The sequence below is a fragment of the Kryptolebias marmoratus genome, linkage group LG2, assembly GCF_001649575.2.
Source record: "Kryptolebias marmoratus isolate JLee-2015 linkage group LG2, ASM164957v2, whole genome shotgun sequence".
NCBI classification, from domain to species: Eukaryota; Metazoa; Chordata; class Actinopteri; order Cyprinodontiformes; family Rivulidae; genus Kryptolebias; species Kryptolebias marmoratus.
In genome coordinates this window covers 10,915,866-10,929,611 of record NC_051431.1, presented here as the reverse complement: position 1 = coordinate 10,929,611, position 13,746 = coordinate 10,915,866, and the positions used below count along the sequence as shown (strand labels likewise).

At 41.6% G+C, this 13,746-nt stretch overlaps 1 protein-coding gene across 7 annotated transcripts in view; it reads right to left on the bottom strand.

Annotated features, from left to right (window-relative positions):
• Positions 1-927: 927 nt before the first annotated feature.
• schip1 (schwannomin interacting protein 1) overlaps positions 928-13,746 on the bottom strand; it is a 232,565-nt gene continuing 219,746 nt past the window's right edge. For all 7 annotated transcript variants that reach the window (XM_025007731.2, XM_025007730.2, XM_017424739.3 and 4 more), the window contains 6 exons: positions 12,413-12,531; positions 11,185-11,302; positions 10,248-10,445; positions 5,237-5,360; positions 3,831-3,924; positions 928-1,865 (listed from right to left, as the gene is read on the bottom strand). In XM_025007731.2, coding sequence (XP_024863499.1) covers positions 1,814-1,865; positions 3,831-3,924; positions 5,237-5,360; positions 10,248-10,445; positions 11,185-11,302; positions 12,413-12,531 — 705 coding nt within the window. In that variant the 3' untranslated portion in view covers positions 928-1,813. The remainder of the gene's footprint in view (positions 1,866-3,830; positions 3,925-5,236; positions 5,361-10,247; positions 10,446-11,184; positions 11,303-12,412; positions 12,532-13,746) is intronic.

The window sequence follows — 13,746 nt, the reverse complement described above, 5'->3', positions numbered from 1 at the left end:
CCCTCCCCCCTCCGCCGCCCCGCCAGGAGAAAGTGGAGGAGGGCATTTTGGTTTTGCCTGGAAAGACGCACACTACTCACTACAAAACATTCAAGTCATACAGGCGCTTATTTCGGGCTCTGTTCTGAATCACCACAAGCCAGCGGCCTTTATCGTGTTTAATTTTACGAGCTGCCATTTTCTAACAGAAAAATTCCTGATTGTGACTTTCAAGGGGTTGCCCAAGCTAATTTGCGTTCTCTTAGAAGGGGAGGGGGAGACAAAAAAAAAAAACCAACAAGGTCATTATGTGTACGAGACGAAATAGCAGCAGCTGAGTCATAATTCTTGCTGCAATGTTTTAAATTCTCACTGTAGTGATTACACTACATTCCACAGAAAGAGGAAGCTGCTCGAAGTCTTTGAACTTAAAGCAGAAATTCAGACCTTTCGATGCATGGTTCTGTGGGAGGATTGTGAATAATTAATAGTTCACCTGCGGTAGACAGCTCTGAGTGGCTCGGTTTGGAAGTTTATTTCTGACAGAACTGACAAGCTAATGGCTAGTCTCAGCAGGGCTAAGACCAAAGGGGATTACTACAGTCTTACAAAAAGAAGAAGAAGAAGAAAAAAAAAAAACTTCATGCAAATGATTTATATTACTATCATTTTCACGTGATCTGGCTGTTCCGGCAGGGATTTTATAAAATTCCTGCAAGAAGTGCTCCGGGATGCTGCGAAGAGCCAGCCGACGTAAATGAACATGCAATGTGAACTTTTTTTTTAGAAGGCAGTAATCCCCTTTTGTTTTGGCCCCACACAGACTAGCCCTGAGCTCGTCAATTTCCCCGAAACGATCTTCGACAGGTAAGATGTTTATCATTCATAGCCTTCCCACAGAACAGCGGGCCACGTCCCAAATCGAACAAACGGAGCGACAAGCCAACAAATATGAAATAAAGTTTATTCTTTATTTTACATATCTGTACATAAACATCTCTCCCCTCAAATAAAGTATCTGAATACAATAGCATGAAAATGATATTAACACACTTATTCATTGAAAATGAGCTGTGTCAGAAAAAATCAACATTCACAAAATGTTGAAGAGTGAACAGATTACCAAACTCTACAACTCCACTACAAGGCAGGCATGTTTCCTTTACACTCTTTTAGCACCTTCAAATGAACATTTCTCAGTTGAAAACTACCATTTGTGCAGAATAAAAACGGTTCAAACTTTGAGATACTTTGAAATTACCGTCCAACTTAAAATGATCCAAAGAAGTTAAGTGTTAAATATTTTTTTTTCTCCATACAGTGTTTCGTTTTTTTTTTTTTTTCCTCATGACTGACTTTCTACTATTTTATTTTATTTTTTTAGCTGGTATTTTATTCTATTTTATGCTTTTTATTGTGACATTTTTTTCTCTTTTTTGTATTTGAACAGTTATAATTTAGTGGCAAATGTAGAAAGTTAAAAAGAAACGACAGCAAAGCGAGGCCGGTTACTGCGCGGGGGGAGCCGGGGGGACAGAATCTGTGGCAGGACGCGATCCGTTTCCTCTCCTCCCGGGAAGCAGGAAGCGCTGCTCCGTCCTCGGCGGCGGGGAGAAGCGAAGTCGAGGGAATGTCTTTCTGCTGTGCTGTTGCTACCAGTGAAGTCTGTGAGCTGACAGGAGGGGAAGCAGCGGAGAACGGGGGAGGAGGAGCAAAAATACTCGGGACAAGCGGGAAGGGCTTTGGATAGACACAGGGGTGAAATGGCTGAGGGGGGAAAGTTCGTCTCGGAGCAGAAGGGGGCAAAGCTCGGCAGGGAAACAGGTGGAGCATCTTATTTGGGTAGGGTCCTCTCAGCCAAGTGTTTCTGCTGGCTCTCTGCATGTCTGGAAAAGAAGAAAACAATGTTTTTTTCTGTTGTTCCTGATGTTTTCTTTTGCACAAAACATTCAAAACTAGCAACGAACAGACGGTATAAACCAAATAAAATGATCCCAGCTGTCTAAAACTTATTAAAACACATCGAGGCGCCGCTGACGTGTGCAGGTGTTTGTTGCTTCACATAAATATTCTCACTGAACTAATTTCTGTCTTTTCCAGTCACAATGTTTCCCAGATTTAAATGGTTAATGGATCTTTGACAAAGGCGTAAGGCTCCAGAAGTTGGTTCAAGGTCACGTGGCTGCGAGCTGTTCGTTTTCTGACATGCCTTTCATACAACACGAGACACTCGGATCAGAATTCCCAGGAAGCTCCCTCCCTCCTCCTACAGCGTTAAAACAAGTTTCTTCCTCCAGGTTTCTCAGCTCTCTTGTTCTTGTACAGATTTCCTTACCGCCGCCAGATGTGTTTATTAAACCGTTTGGCGTTTGCCAATATGACGGTGCTCAAAAATGAGCGAATGAAGGGAACGTTTCCATGGAAATGGCTCCATTAACTTCTGACCAATCACACGACACTCGGTGAGAAACAGTCCAGCCCGGGCCTTGAGTCGAGAAGCGGCAGACGAAGCTGCTACGAGAACAAAATGACGCAATTCTTGTCACGTAACAATGTGACTGAGAGACGATTTTGTGACTTCTTATGGAATACCAGGAAGCCTTTAGCGAATAACAAGAACATTATGCATGCAACAGTGTGTCTTAATTACATTAAAGAATAAATAGGTGACACACATTTTAAGCTTCTCTGAAATGTTTAAAGGAGGTTACTCAAACAAAACCCTTTAAAGAAGAAGTTTCAAAGGGGAGCTGAAGACTAACAGCGCACTTCAGCTGTACTCGGAAGTTCCAAAAAACCTAAAAAAACTAAAAAACCAAAAGCAGCAGGACTTCTGTTCTGTAGCTGAAGACATTTCGCTTCCCATCAGGGCAGCTTTCTCAGTTCAGGGAAGCGAAACGTCTTCAACCACAAAACAGAGGTCCGGCTGCTTTTGTTTTTTAAATAATTTTCTTTAGATTCGCTAAGAATCCACGCCGGCGTACTCGGGAGTTGGAATTTCGGAGTCAACATAAACATGTCTGCCTCTTGCAGGAAATGTGGTGACAGCTGCTCGTTTTCACCTCTGCTGGTTTTGTACCGTTTCTAGCCATGAACCTGCTGCTGCGGTGTTTGAATGCAGAGAAATCCATTGTTGTCTGCTGGTATTGACGACGAGCCAACCCGACTGGTTTCCTGACGCGCAGCCGGGATGAGCGCGACGACATTCCCAGAGTCAAGTTCCGACTTCACAGTAAATGAAACTCAGCATTAATGTGACACGAAAGAGCCAGGCCGCCCTTCACCACTGGGTATAACGACGACTTGGGAACACTTTTGAAGCAACTTGACGGCACAAAAAGTGTGGAAATTTGCGTTTGATCGATTTTTGCTCTAACACTGCTTCATGCCAATGAATCTAATATAAAGCCTGTTTGTTTCAAATCGTCTCTGCCAGCGTCAGAACCTGCAGCAACACAATGGACAATTAAACGTAAAAATGCACCTTCTCGCCATCAAACATGGACCTTTACTTCGTTCTGACCAAATACCCTCAGTGATGTAGTCTCAACCAGATTCAGCTCTTAGGGGAACTCCCCACAGTTAAGAGTCACTGTTTAATTTTCTATTTTGACAAGTCTTCAGGAGAATTTTATTATGTCTTAAAAAAAAAAAAGACTTTCTGATAGATGAACGTTTGGGTATTTTAGAAATGATGACAAATGGATAAAAGGAGTTTTCTCTGTGAAACTGACTGAATTAGATGCAAAAAATGAGATACTTTTCTCTTGTTTTATTCCTTAAAGAGGTTTCATTTTCCCCTTTAGTCCACCCTCTTTGAAAATAAATTTCCGGTTGGCGTTTTTTTTCACCTGGTGAGGTCCTCGATGTCCACCAGCATGGCGTCTTGCTCCATGTGGAGTTCATCCCGGATCAGTAGCAACTGCACGAGCTCCTCGTTCAGACCTGGAGCGACACAGGAAAGCATGCGCACGTTAAACGCCAGCGAAACTTTCAGAACTGTGCGGGAAGACTTGAAACACCGCAGCAACCACAGATCCTGTCATTAGACTTTCAGTGGAGATGAAATATGAGCGATAACGGCCACATTCTCCCACAGCAAACTCATAAAGTGACCTCAGAGTCATGAAAAAGGATTTCAGCTCTGACAGTCAGAAGACACATGATTGGCATGTGATTGTTTTTTTTTCTTCTTTTTGTTTAATTTGTTTTTTGTTTTTCTTGTCAAAAGTTTCGGCTTTTGTTTGTTCAGCTTTACCAGAAAATTTGACGCCTGCCTTAAAGGTGAAAAGAAATAAAAAATAAAAATAATGCGTTTTCCGTTTTCATGTTTTTCTTTTAGTTAAACACCATCATGAAACACTCCAGTGGCTCATCTCTCTGATTTGAAACGTTAATGACTTATTTTTAGGGTTTTTGTGGGGTGATTGTGTGGTTGGTGACGTAGAAGCTGATGCAGACCGCTGTAGGACGCTGAAGAGGTCACTGTCAGTGTTTATCAGGGAGAATGGAAGCAGAAGAAGAAGAAGCGAGGTCTCTTAACAAGAGTGCAGGTTTGAAAGCACGTTTTATTTTGTGGTCTGGAGTGATGCTGTCGGGAACTGGAGCCCCACATTTCACAAGCTTTACAATGACATCACACAGTCATCCAGACAGCAGGTGGTGGGCGGCGTCAGGTGGAGGTCGGACAGTGAGAGGCGGTGGGTGGCATCAGGTGGAGGTCACACTTCCAAGTGATCACGGAAAATGCTGAAGAAGCCCAAGTAATTTTTAAAAAAATCTTTTATTATTAATTTTAAATTTGTGTAAACTTTTAAAGATGCGAGACACTGAAAAACAAGTGCCTTGCCTGACTTTGAATGGATTTACGTTAGCTTCAAAACACATTTCGTTTCAAATTTAAAATAGATTTTTGCGAGGAAAGTAACTCTTGTTGGTTAAAAACCCACTTGTGATTTTAGACTCATGGGGATTTTTTCGTGAGCTGTTTAATGTAAGATGAGAGATTATACATCCGTGAGTACCAGGAGCTGTGCAGAGCGCTGACAGTAAACACTCGGGGGAAGCTGGTGACTGGTACAGCTCCGAGGTGACTAATGTATATAAAAGTACTTTCACATCCACTGAGAAAGGGTTAGAATGAGAGGGGTCAGAATGTATGCGCATGTGTTTCCCCGTCTGCTCTATTGCTCATTTCTGCAAAATAAAAGTAGAGGTCAGTGCATTGTGTGTGTGTGTGTGTGTGTGGTCAACTCACTCTCAATCTGGGAGTGCAGGTCATTAACAATGACCTGCAGCTGCCCCAGCGTCATGTCTCTCAGGTCGGTGGGTTTCAGGCTTCTCTTCATTAGACACTCGCTGATGTGAGGCATGTGTGGAAGCTGGAGAGAGAAAAATAACACGTTAGATGCTGTTTTTTTCTACTTTTCAATACTGAAACCTTTCAAATTAAACAAAGAGAAGTCCTCCTGTGTGTCTGGTTGACATCATCCGAATCCCTTTGCCTCATTGCTAACGTTAATGTGACATTTTTCTAAAGAAGAGTCCGAACCAAGAGCCAGACGAGATAAAGTTTGTTTTTTTTAATGCTTCCATATAAACCAGTGGAAGTTGAATAAAGGCTTAGGTCAGATCTTTTGAAGCAGAGTTTGGTGGAAAGGCTACGAACAAATAACATCTCACCTGTCGGAGTTCGATCTTTGACAAGCTAACGGCTCGTCGACGTGGAGCCAAAACCAAAGTGGATCGTTGTTGTCCTTAACTATGACAGCGATCCACATTACTAATGAAGATAAATGATATGCAAACACACAAAGGGATGGCGTAAGAATAGTAAGAAACAATGTTCTCATGAAGGCCTGTAAAATGTTTGGAATTGGAGTCCATTTTGCTCTTGGCGCCACGTGCACACGCCGTTAGCTTGTCCATCGGGTCCCAATTCAACTATTTCTCCAGCTCTCTACAGCAGGTAAGATATTAATTGATAATTAATTAAGATAATGGATTAATTAAATATTAACCTTTCCACAGAACCCCTCTTAAAAAGATCTGAACGATCGCTTTGTTATGTGAGAACTGTGGACATTTTATTATGGAACAAGATTCAAAACTAAAATGAAAAGTAATAAAAATATGTTAAAACAATTCTGTACCCGTGGGAGATTTAACTTAGGCTGTTTTATTTTTCCAGATCATTGTGTGAGACATCTGTTTAATGTTTTTTTTTTCCAAATCTATTAAAATACCAACAGAAATATGGTTAAATCACAAACCTGAGTAAATTACCAGCGGTATTAGAAGGTGAAATAGCACCAGATTGGTAAAAGAAAGACGTTTTGATATGTTGCGATGTATTCAATAGATAAATTATCGCTTTTAAATGGTTTCCAATCCCAAAAAGGGACCATCCCTCATGTGAAACGAGTAAAGTTTGGGGATTCCTGATCCCGAAATGCTGTTTGGTCACTTTGTTTAAAGCAAATGAAAGCAAACGAACAGCATTTGGTTAAAGCAAATGAAACTCCGTGGAGTTTCAGTTTTCCAGTTCGGTCTGAAAGTGTTTCATTGTGGAACAACCTCAGTCACTGACAGTAGAGAAAATGTCTGTCATGTAATCACAAATAAAAGATTAAATGTCACAAAATGCAATTAACTAAAGTAAAAATTTAAAGTAAAATGACCCTAACACTCATTTCTATGCCTCTTCCTACAACTTAACATCTGAAATGTTTGATTTATTTCACTGCACTGCATTTATTTACCAGATTTATGTTATTTGATTCTTTCTGTGCAAAAGATTTTACACAGATTTGAGTAAAAATATAACATTTTGCTATGAGACGTTCATAAAAACAAAAAAAGTTAAACAGCTGAGTGGTAAACTGGCAGCAAACTGGAAAATGTTGATAATTATTTGATCAGATTTGTGTTGAGATTTGGCTATCATTGAGCAATTACAAATTATACAACAGCTGGATCAATCACATCATTTAATGCAAATAAGTCTATTTTTTTTATAGGATTTATTTACAATAAACCTCCTCTCAAGGCACTTTACAGGGAAAGTAAACAATTAGATGAAACACAGCTGATAGACCCAATAAATCCAGTTATTTTGATCAATACAGCTGAATTTAGCAGGATCTTTTGCTAAACCAAACCATCGGATTGATATGAATCTTTAATCTTTTACTGTACATATAGAAGTATATCAGAAATGACTCCTTTTACTTTAAATACTTTTACCTTCTACTCAAGTCCAGCACCGGTCCTTTAACACTTTATTTATTTTTTTAAACCAAACCTTTACCTTTTGTTTAAATCTTACATTAAATATGAAAGACATGGAAGACTTTATGTCCTGGTATATATATACCTGGAATATATATATTTTTTGCAATGCTTAAATATTCCTAAAAGTGAACAGATAGTTGCTGTTTTAAGCCGCCCTCAGAGTGCAACGCTCAGAAAATGACAGAACTGCGAGCGTCACCTCCAAAACACACGAGCGAATTATGTTGTTTTTTTGTTTCACAGCCGTGATGTCACCGCTGTTACCGAACCAGGAGGGAGTTCTCTCTCTCGCTCTCTTTCTCTTTCCCCAACGCCCTGCTTCTCCTCCTCCCACTTTCACCTCCGGCCTCGACAAACAAACAAACAAACTAAAACACAGACAGAGAGAGAGTCGGAGACGCTGCTTCGCCTCTCTTTCACTTTCACAATGTGCTCACGAGGCCACAGAGTCAGTTTTAGTTTCGTGGGACTGTGACATAAAGAGAGCTGTGATGTCAGAGATGGAGGCGGGGGGAATGTGGCGCTCTGGTGACTCGTTGAATCCAGTGTTAGTTTCTGTGGCTGACTTGTCATTATACTAATTCAAAATGACCTCCTGAGCCCTTAATACCACTGAAGTAATCTCCAGTAATGACTTGATAACAGACTGAGTACCCAAACTTGTTTCTGAATGAAGCACTGGGGGGGAGGGCAGAAGTTTTACAGTGGAATTAAAGTCTCTACATGTTTTTCTCTCATATTTTTTTTTTTCCCCATTCTGTGATTTATTTCTTGATTTGTTGGAAGTGCAGGAAAATCCACACCCACACAAAAAAATGTTTTGAATGGATTAAAAGAAAAAAGAAAGGAAGAAAAAAAAATTCCACTCGATTATACGACTTTCTTTCCCCGTCATTGTGCCTGACTGCGCCTGGGGCGGTTCTGATCCGTTTTAACCGGGTCGGTGGAAAATGTCGCTCTTTTGTGGGTAGAGTCAGTTTTGAGTGAATTCATTCGACCTAACTTCAACATATCATCGAAACAGGAATGTTTTTTTTTTGTTTATTGTGACAACATGTCCAATAAACTATTAAATGTGGAAAAAATATGGTTCCGTTCATCCAGAAATTAAAAGTTACGTCAACAAGGTTGCATCAAACCTGACCCAATGACCCAACCGAGAGATGTTACTTTAAATCTACAGAAATGATTGTGAAAAACAAACAAACCAAAAAAAATCAACATAACTGTGAAGAAAAGTAACTCGTTGAAAGAAGTGTTAGATTTACATATAACCAAAAAAACCCAATCTATTTAAAAATACCACTTTACAATAAGACTTCCTTTATAATAAATGCTTTATAATTAGGTTATTAAGTTCTAAACCCATTACAATTTTTAAAACAAACACTTATAAAAGTATTATAAGACACTTCACACTGATGTCCTGCTTATGTATTTAATCCAGCACACTGAGTTTTGTAATTGTTGCTCCGTTTACTTCATTTTGTTTCTCCTACTCGGTTATTAAAGATGTCTCTGATAACGGAAATCTTTTTGAAGAAGAAGTCAAGGTGATCTAGATGATCTCTGAGTTTGAAAAGGATAAATGTGTGCGAGAAACTGGTCATTTTTTAATAATTTTTTATGAAACTGAAAATGTTTTCTCCAAAGCCTTTTTAAGGGGAGTCTTATTGTAACCAAAAATACAGACTTCTGTTATTGTGAAAATATGACACAATATGATAAATAATAAAGGATATCACATGATATGCTACAATATGATTTATGATAAATGTACAATATAGGATATAACACTGTATGATATATCATTTTATATTTTATATCATGTCTCACTGACACATTTGATACAAAATAAAATTTTAGAAGACATATATGATCCAACATAAAATAATTTACTATCGGTTTAGGTTTAATTATATCCTTTTGTCTGTTTGTCCTTCTTAAAATAAAAAGGCATCAGATTTATTTAAACCAAATGACCCACAGCTAATGACTTAAACTGGCTAATTTTAAACTGGTAACCAGTTATTTTAATTCATATTTATTCAACCTAATTATGTTTAATGTATTTAGTTAAAGCCTGACACCAGTTTGTTACAACCAAAGGCACGTACTGTTTGAATAAGTAAACTTTATTATTATCCCTGTTCCCGGGAAGCATGGGGGGATTTGTCAGCTTTATAGATCTCTGGTGTTGTTGACACGACGGGCAGCTGCAGCCTTAAAACAGCGCGGCGTTCTCTGTGCGCTCAGCCCGGGTGTGACAGCGACGTCCTCGGCTGCGTCCATGATGCTTCCTGCCGCATGAATTATAGATAGCCCCCCTCGGGCTGCCCTTCTCTCCTCTGAATAAGTAAAGCGGTTCTGCTGGGAAAGTATTGCGCGCCCCGGCGTGACACCGCTGGATGTGCGGGTGTCTGTCGGTGAACGCGCTCCCTAGGAGGCAGCAGGGCAGATAAAAATGGATGAAATAATGATGAGCCGGGGGGGGAGTCGTCCTCCCCTTCCTTTATCTGAACGAGGCTGGAAGGAGGAGGAGGAGGAATAAAAGAGGAACGGGGCGACTTTGACACCGTGATGTCTTCCCACCACGTGAAAAATGTCAATGTGGCGTTCTGTCTAAAACCGAGGAGCTCCAAAAACCGAAACGCCGGAGCCCAGAGACATGATTTAGTTAAGTGTGAAGACTTTATCCGCCTACACTCTGATGAGATCAGATAATTACTGTCTGATTAAAAACCATAAAACAGAAACCCGACCAGAGTCAAAAAGCCATTATCATCAACAAGTATCTGGTGAGTCTATATTACAAAGGGATGAAGGAGGATTCTTTTAACCTAAAAGAACCGATTATTTTCCACTATCTGTACGTCAAACCATAAAAAAAGAGCTTTTTAATCTACAACAGAACAGAACGTCAAAGACTGAACAAGCATCTCTTTCAAAAGCAGCCTCGTGTTTCTGTTACTGACCAGGTCGGCCACTGGGGACTTTTTGCGATTCTGTTTCTCCACCTCCACCTGCATCTTGGCCATGGGCTTGGCCATCGCCAGGGCCAGTTTGGCCTCCGCCTGCAGCTTCTTCTGTCGACTCAAAAAGTCCATGTCCTCCAGAGACTCCGAGTCATCCTCTGTGGTGTCCCTGTCCGAGTAGGAGGAGCTCTGCTTGGACTGNGGGAGGGAAAAGGAATTGCCATCAGTGTTCATATAACATGTTTATTCCAGGGGGTATGTTATAATATTCCTGCCGGAAATGCCTCAGGCTGCACAGGAAGTGCTACAGCTAGCTGCTGCTGCCTCTGTTTGTGGAGCTGTTGATCCACCTCCATCTTGGCCTCACTCGGACTAGCCGTTAGCCGAGAATTAAACTATTTCTCCAAACTGAAGGTCATTCAGAAAGCTGTCTATAACAGGTAAGATATTATTTGTTCATGACCTTTTTGCAGAGCCGTACTCAAAAAGGCTTTTATGAACTTTTAATAGCTTTTTTTACGTTTCAGAGTGCATATCTGAGACTAAAGACGAGAGTTTCCCTCTCAGACAGTAACATCTGCCCCAGGCAGGCAGGAGGTTAATGTAACCCACCATCCATGGTCTTGGCAAACACACACCAATTCACCTTTTGTTTAATCTGATTAACAGGCCAGAAAATGTGAGCAAACACAAATCATACAGCAACTAAAGCGCCAGTTATCTCTCTGAATCATAATGAATATCTCATCTATTTTACTCCTCTCGTTCTTGTTCTCTGTCAGTGTTACTTTTACTCGATCAGATCTTTGTCACTTTCACACAGTCAGTCGCACACATTTGGCTGCGATTTTTGGATCTCGGTCCCTTTGCTTTCACGCTTGCATTCTGAGGAACCTCTGTCGGCTCTTTCGGTAAACGGGCGGGCGTCGCTGCGTACCATCGGGGACAGAGGCGTGTCCAGGCTGGTCTCTGTCTTGCTGTCGTCCGCATCGCTGTCCTTGTCGCTGCCGCTGTCATTGACAAAACAGATCTGTAGGTTCATGCCGCTCTGCAGCCTGCAGGGACACAAGGAAAGAGAGGCAAGACGAGCGTTTACTCAGTTCAGAAAGTGCGTCGGACCGCTGACAAAACGGACAAGAATGCAAGCAGAACAAGTGCTAAAGCTCTTTGTCCTTAAATAGCCATTAGTGTTGCAAATATCTACATGATGCATTTGCAGAAAAAAAGAAGAAAATAAAACCCCTAGAAGCTGCTTCGTCGCCGGCAAAGTGCTGGTTAGAGATAAAATTTAAAGAGCCCTTGTGTTTTTAATCATCTTTCCTGTTGTCTTCAACGCGGATCGATCCAGGAGGCCTCTGGTAGGTCTGATACAATCCGCCCGGGTCCAGAGGGGGTGTGTTCGTGTCGTGGAAGAGCAGGAAATCAGTAGGGCGTGGATCCATCCCACCGTCGATCAATAACCTGCTTATTCAGTTCAGTAATTACAAACAGCGTCGATTGATCGCACGGCAAAGAGCCACTCAGGCCCGCTTAAAACGGCACCCGAGCGAGCGGTCAGCTGTTATTTCTGAGGATTATTTAAATTATTCGGCGGCCCCTGATTTAAATACATCAGCCCCAGCCCTTACGCGGCAGGCAGATGAGTCACGTTTTAACGGTGACGCGATGCGCTTTCGGGTATTTATCGGAAATCGTCAGCAGCACTGAGAAGTCCACGGGATTCAGATAACAAGAATTACATGTGCACTGACTGAACATTCGATTCTAGTAAGATTCAGCGTCAGAGACCGCAGAGACACGCTGGTGTGTGTGTGTTTGTTTGTCTACACATGTTAGTAGTCTTTTAGGAAGTGAGAACCACAAGGGTTGGTTATATCTGACCTGTTCACACCACCACTGTCTGCTTCTTGCCATTCCCTTCTTTGTTTGTTTTACAGTCAGCCCTGACAGGAAATCTATACCTTTAATTTTAAACTATTATGTTTCCTCTTATTAAAATGTCCAGGACTCGTCTGGGATCTTTTTTTTTTTCTGCCACAGAACATTCTCACTCAGTGACTTATCAAAGCCAAAGAAATGCTTGAAAAACAAAACCTTGTGCTTTCCAGGTATCGATCACATGGTCCTTGTGGTGAAGAACGTTTCAGAAAAGTCAAAGAGCTCACCGTGAGGATAGGCTGGGTTTGCCGCTCTTGCTGCAGCTCGTGTAGATGCCCGGGCCATCGTCGAAGAAACTGCCCAGGGCCAACTTCTGCCTGATCGACTCCCTCTCATTTTTCTGGGCCTGCAGGAGGAGATTTAACACAGAAAGTTACTTTAACGCGACCATTTCGATGACTTACGTTTTAGTTTCAAAGACAGGACAGATGAGTGTCGAGCTGACAGGAACACAGCACCTTCGGCAAAAAAAGTTTTACGCGTGCTCGGGGGACTTGTACCCTTCAAGACAAGCTGCACGTCCAGAGGCCTGTTATTCGGAGCATTTTCTGCTTGTTCGAACCACCAGTGGAGGAATAGTCTTTACAGTTTATAATAAAAAGCTTCAACGTCATCATAGCAAGCTCTGACACAAAATGTGGAGTCAGCTGATGAGCTAAAAATAAAAAAAGTAAGAAAAAGTGAAATTTGTCAAAGAAGATAAACCCAAGCTGACTTTACTACTGTTCACCACTAGGTGGTGCTGTTGTTTCACTCAACAGCTAAGATCTGATTAGGTTCGCACAAGACCTTTCTCTCGACTCGTTTTAGAGTCCTGAATGTCCCACCCAGGATGCTCTGTGGTAGATTCGCTCACAAACCTTGATGGGCTTTAAAAAAGTTTGTAAGTCTGACAGAAACCAAGCAGCCAAACAGGAAACTGTGGAGCTGAAGCACCAAAAAGGTGTAGAGAAGACAATCTAAATGTAAAAGTTCCTGTTGGTCCAGTGAATCAATGAAGCCCAGAAATGCATCATGATGCCACAATAATATTACAGAGGATCCATAAGAAAGCATGAAAAGAGCCGAGGCCGACAGCGTGTCACATTCCTGTTTCTTCTAGCTCTACATTTGATTGTTCAACAAAACAGAGGAAAAATGCTGAGTAGGACAGCAAGGTCTGTAGCGCTCCTGGGTGTGTATCTTGGTAAGTTTTGCCATGTCATGATACTTTGAGCGTCCATAAAATTCCTGCGCACAGGTCGATGTACCTTGTTTTAAGATACCGCCCTGAACTGCCCACGTCTGAACTTCAGCTGGAGCTCAGATCCACACTGCCGCATCCTGGGAGAAACAGGGAGCGAGGAGGACGGTCCGACCTGGCGTCAGAGCGTGATCAGGCGCGTTGTTCTTTGTGACATTTCTGCAGCACAGTGAGGACACGTCACCAGATTGTATGTCGCCTTCACAGCCTGATAGGACGTTTCCCTGAGTGCAAACATCGCCTCTTATACAGCTTGTGTGTCAGAAAACAATCATAGAAGCTCCATAAACTCTTTCTAACAGCTATTTAGATGTTCTG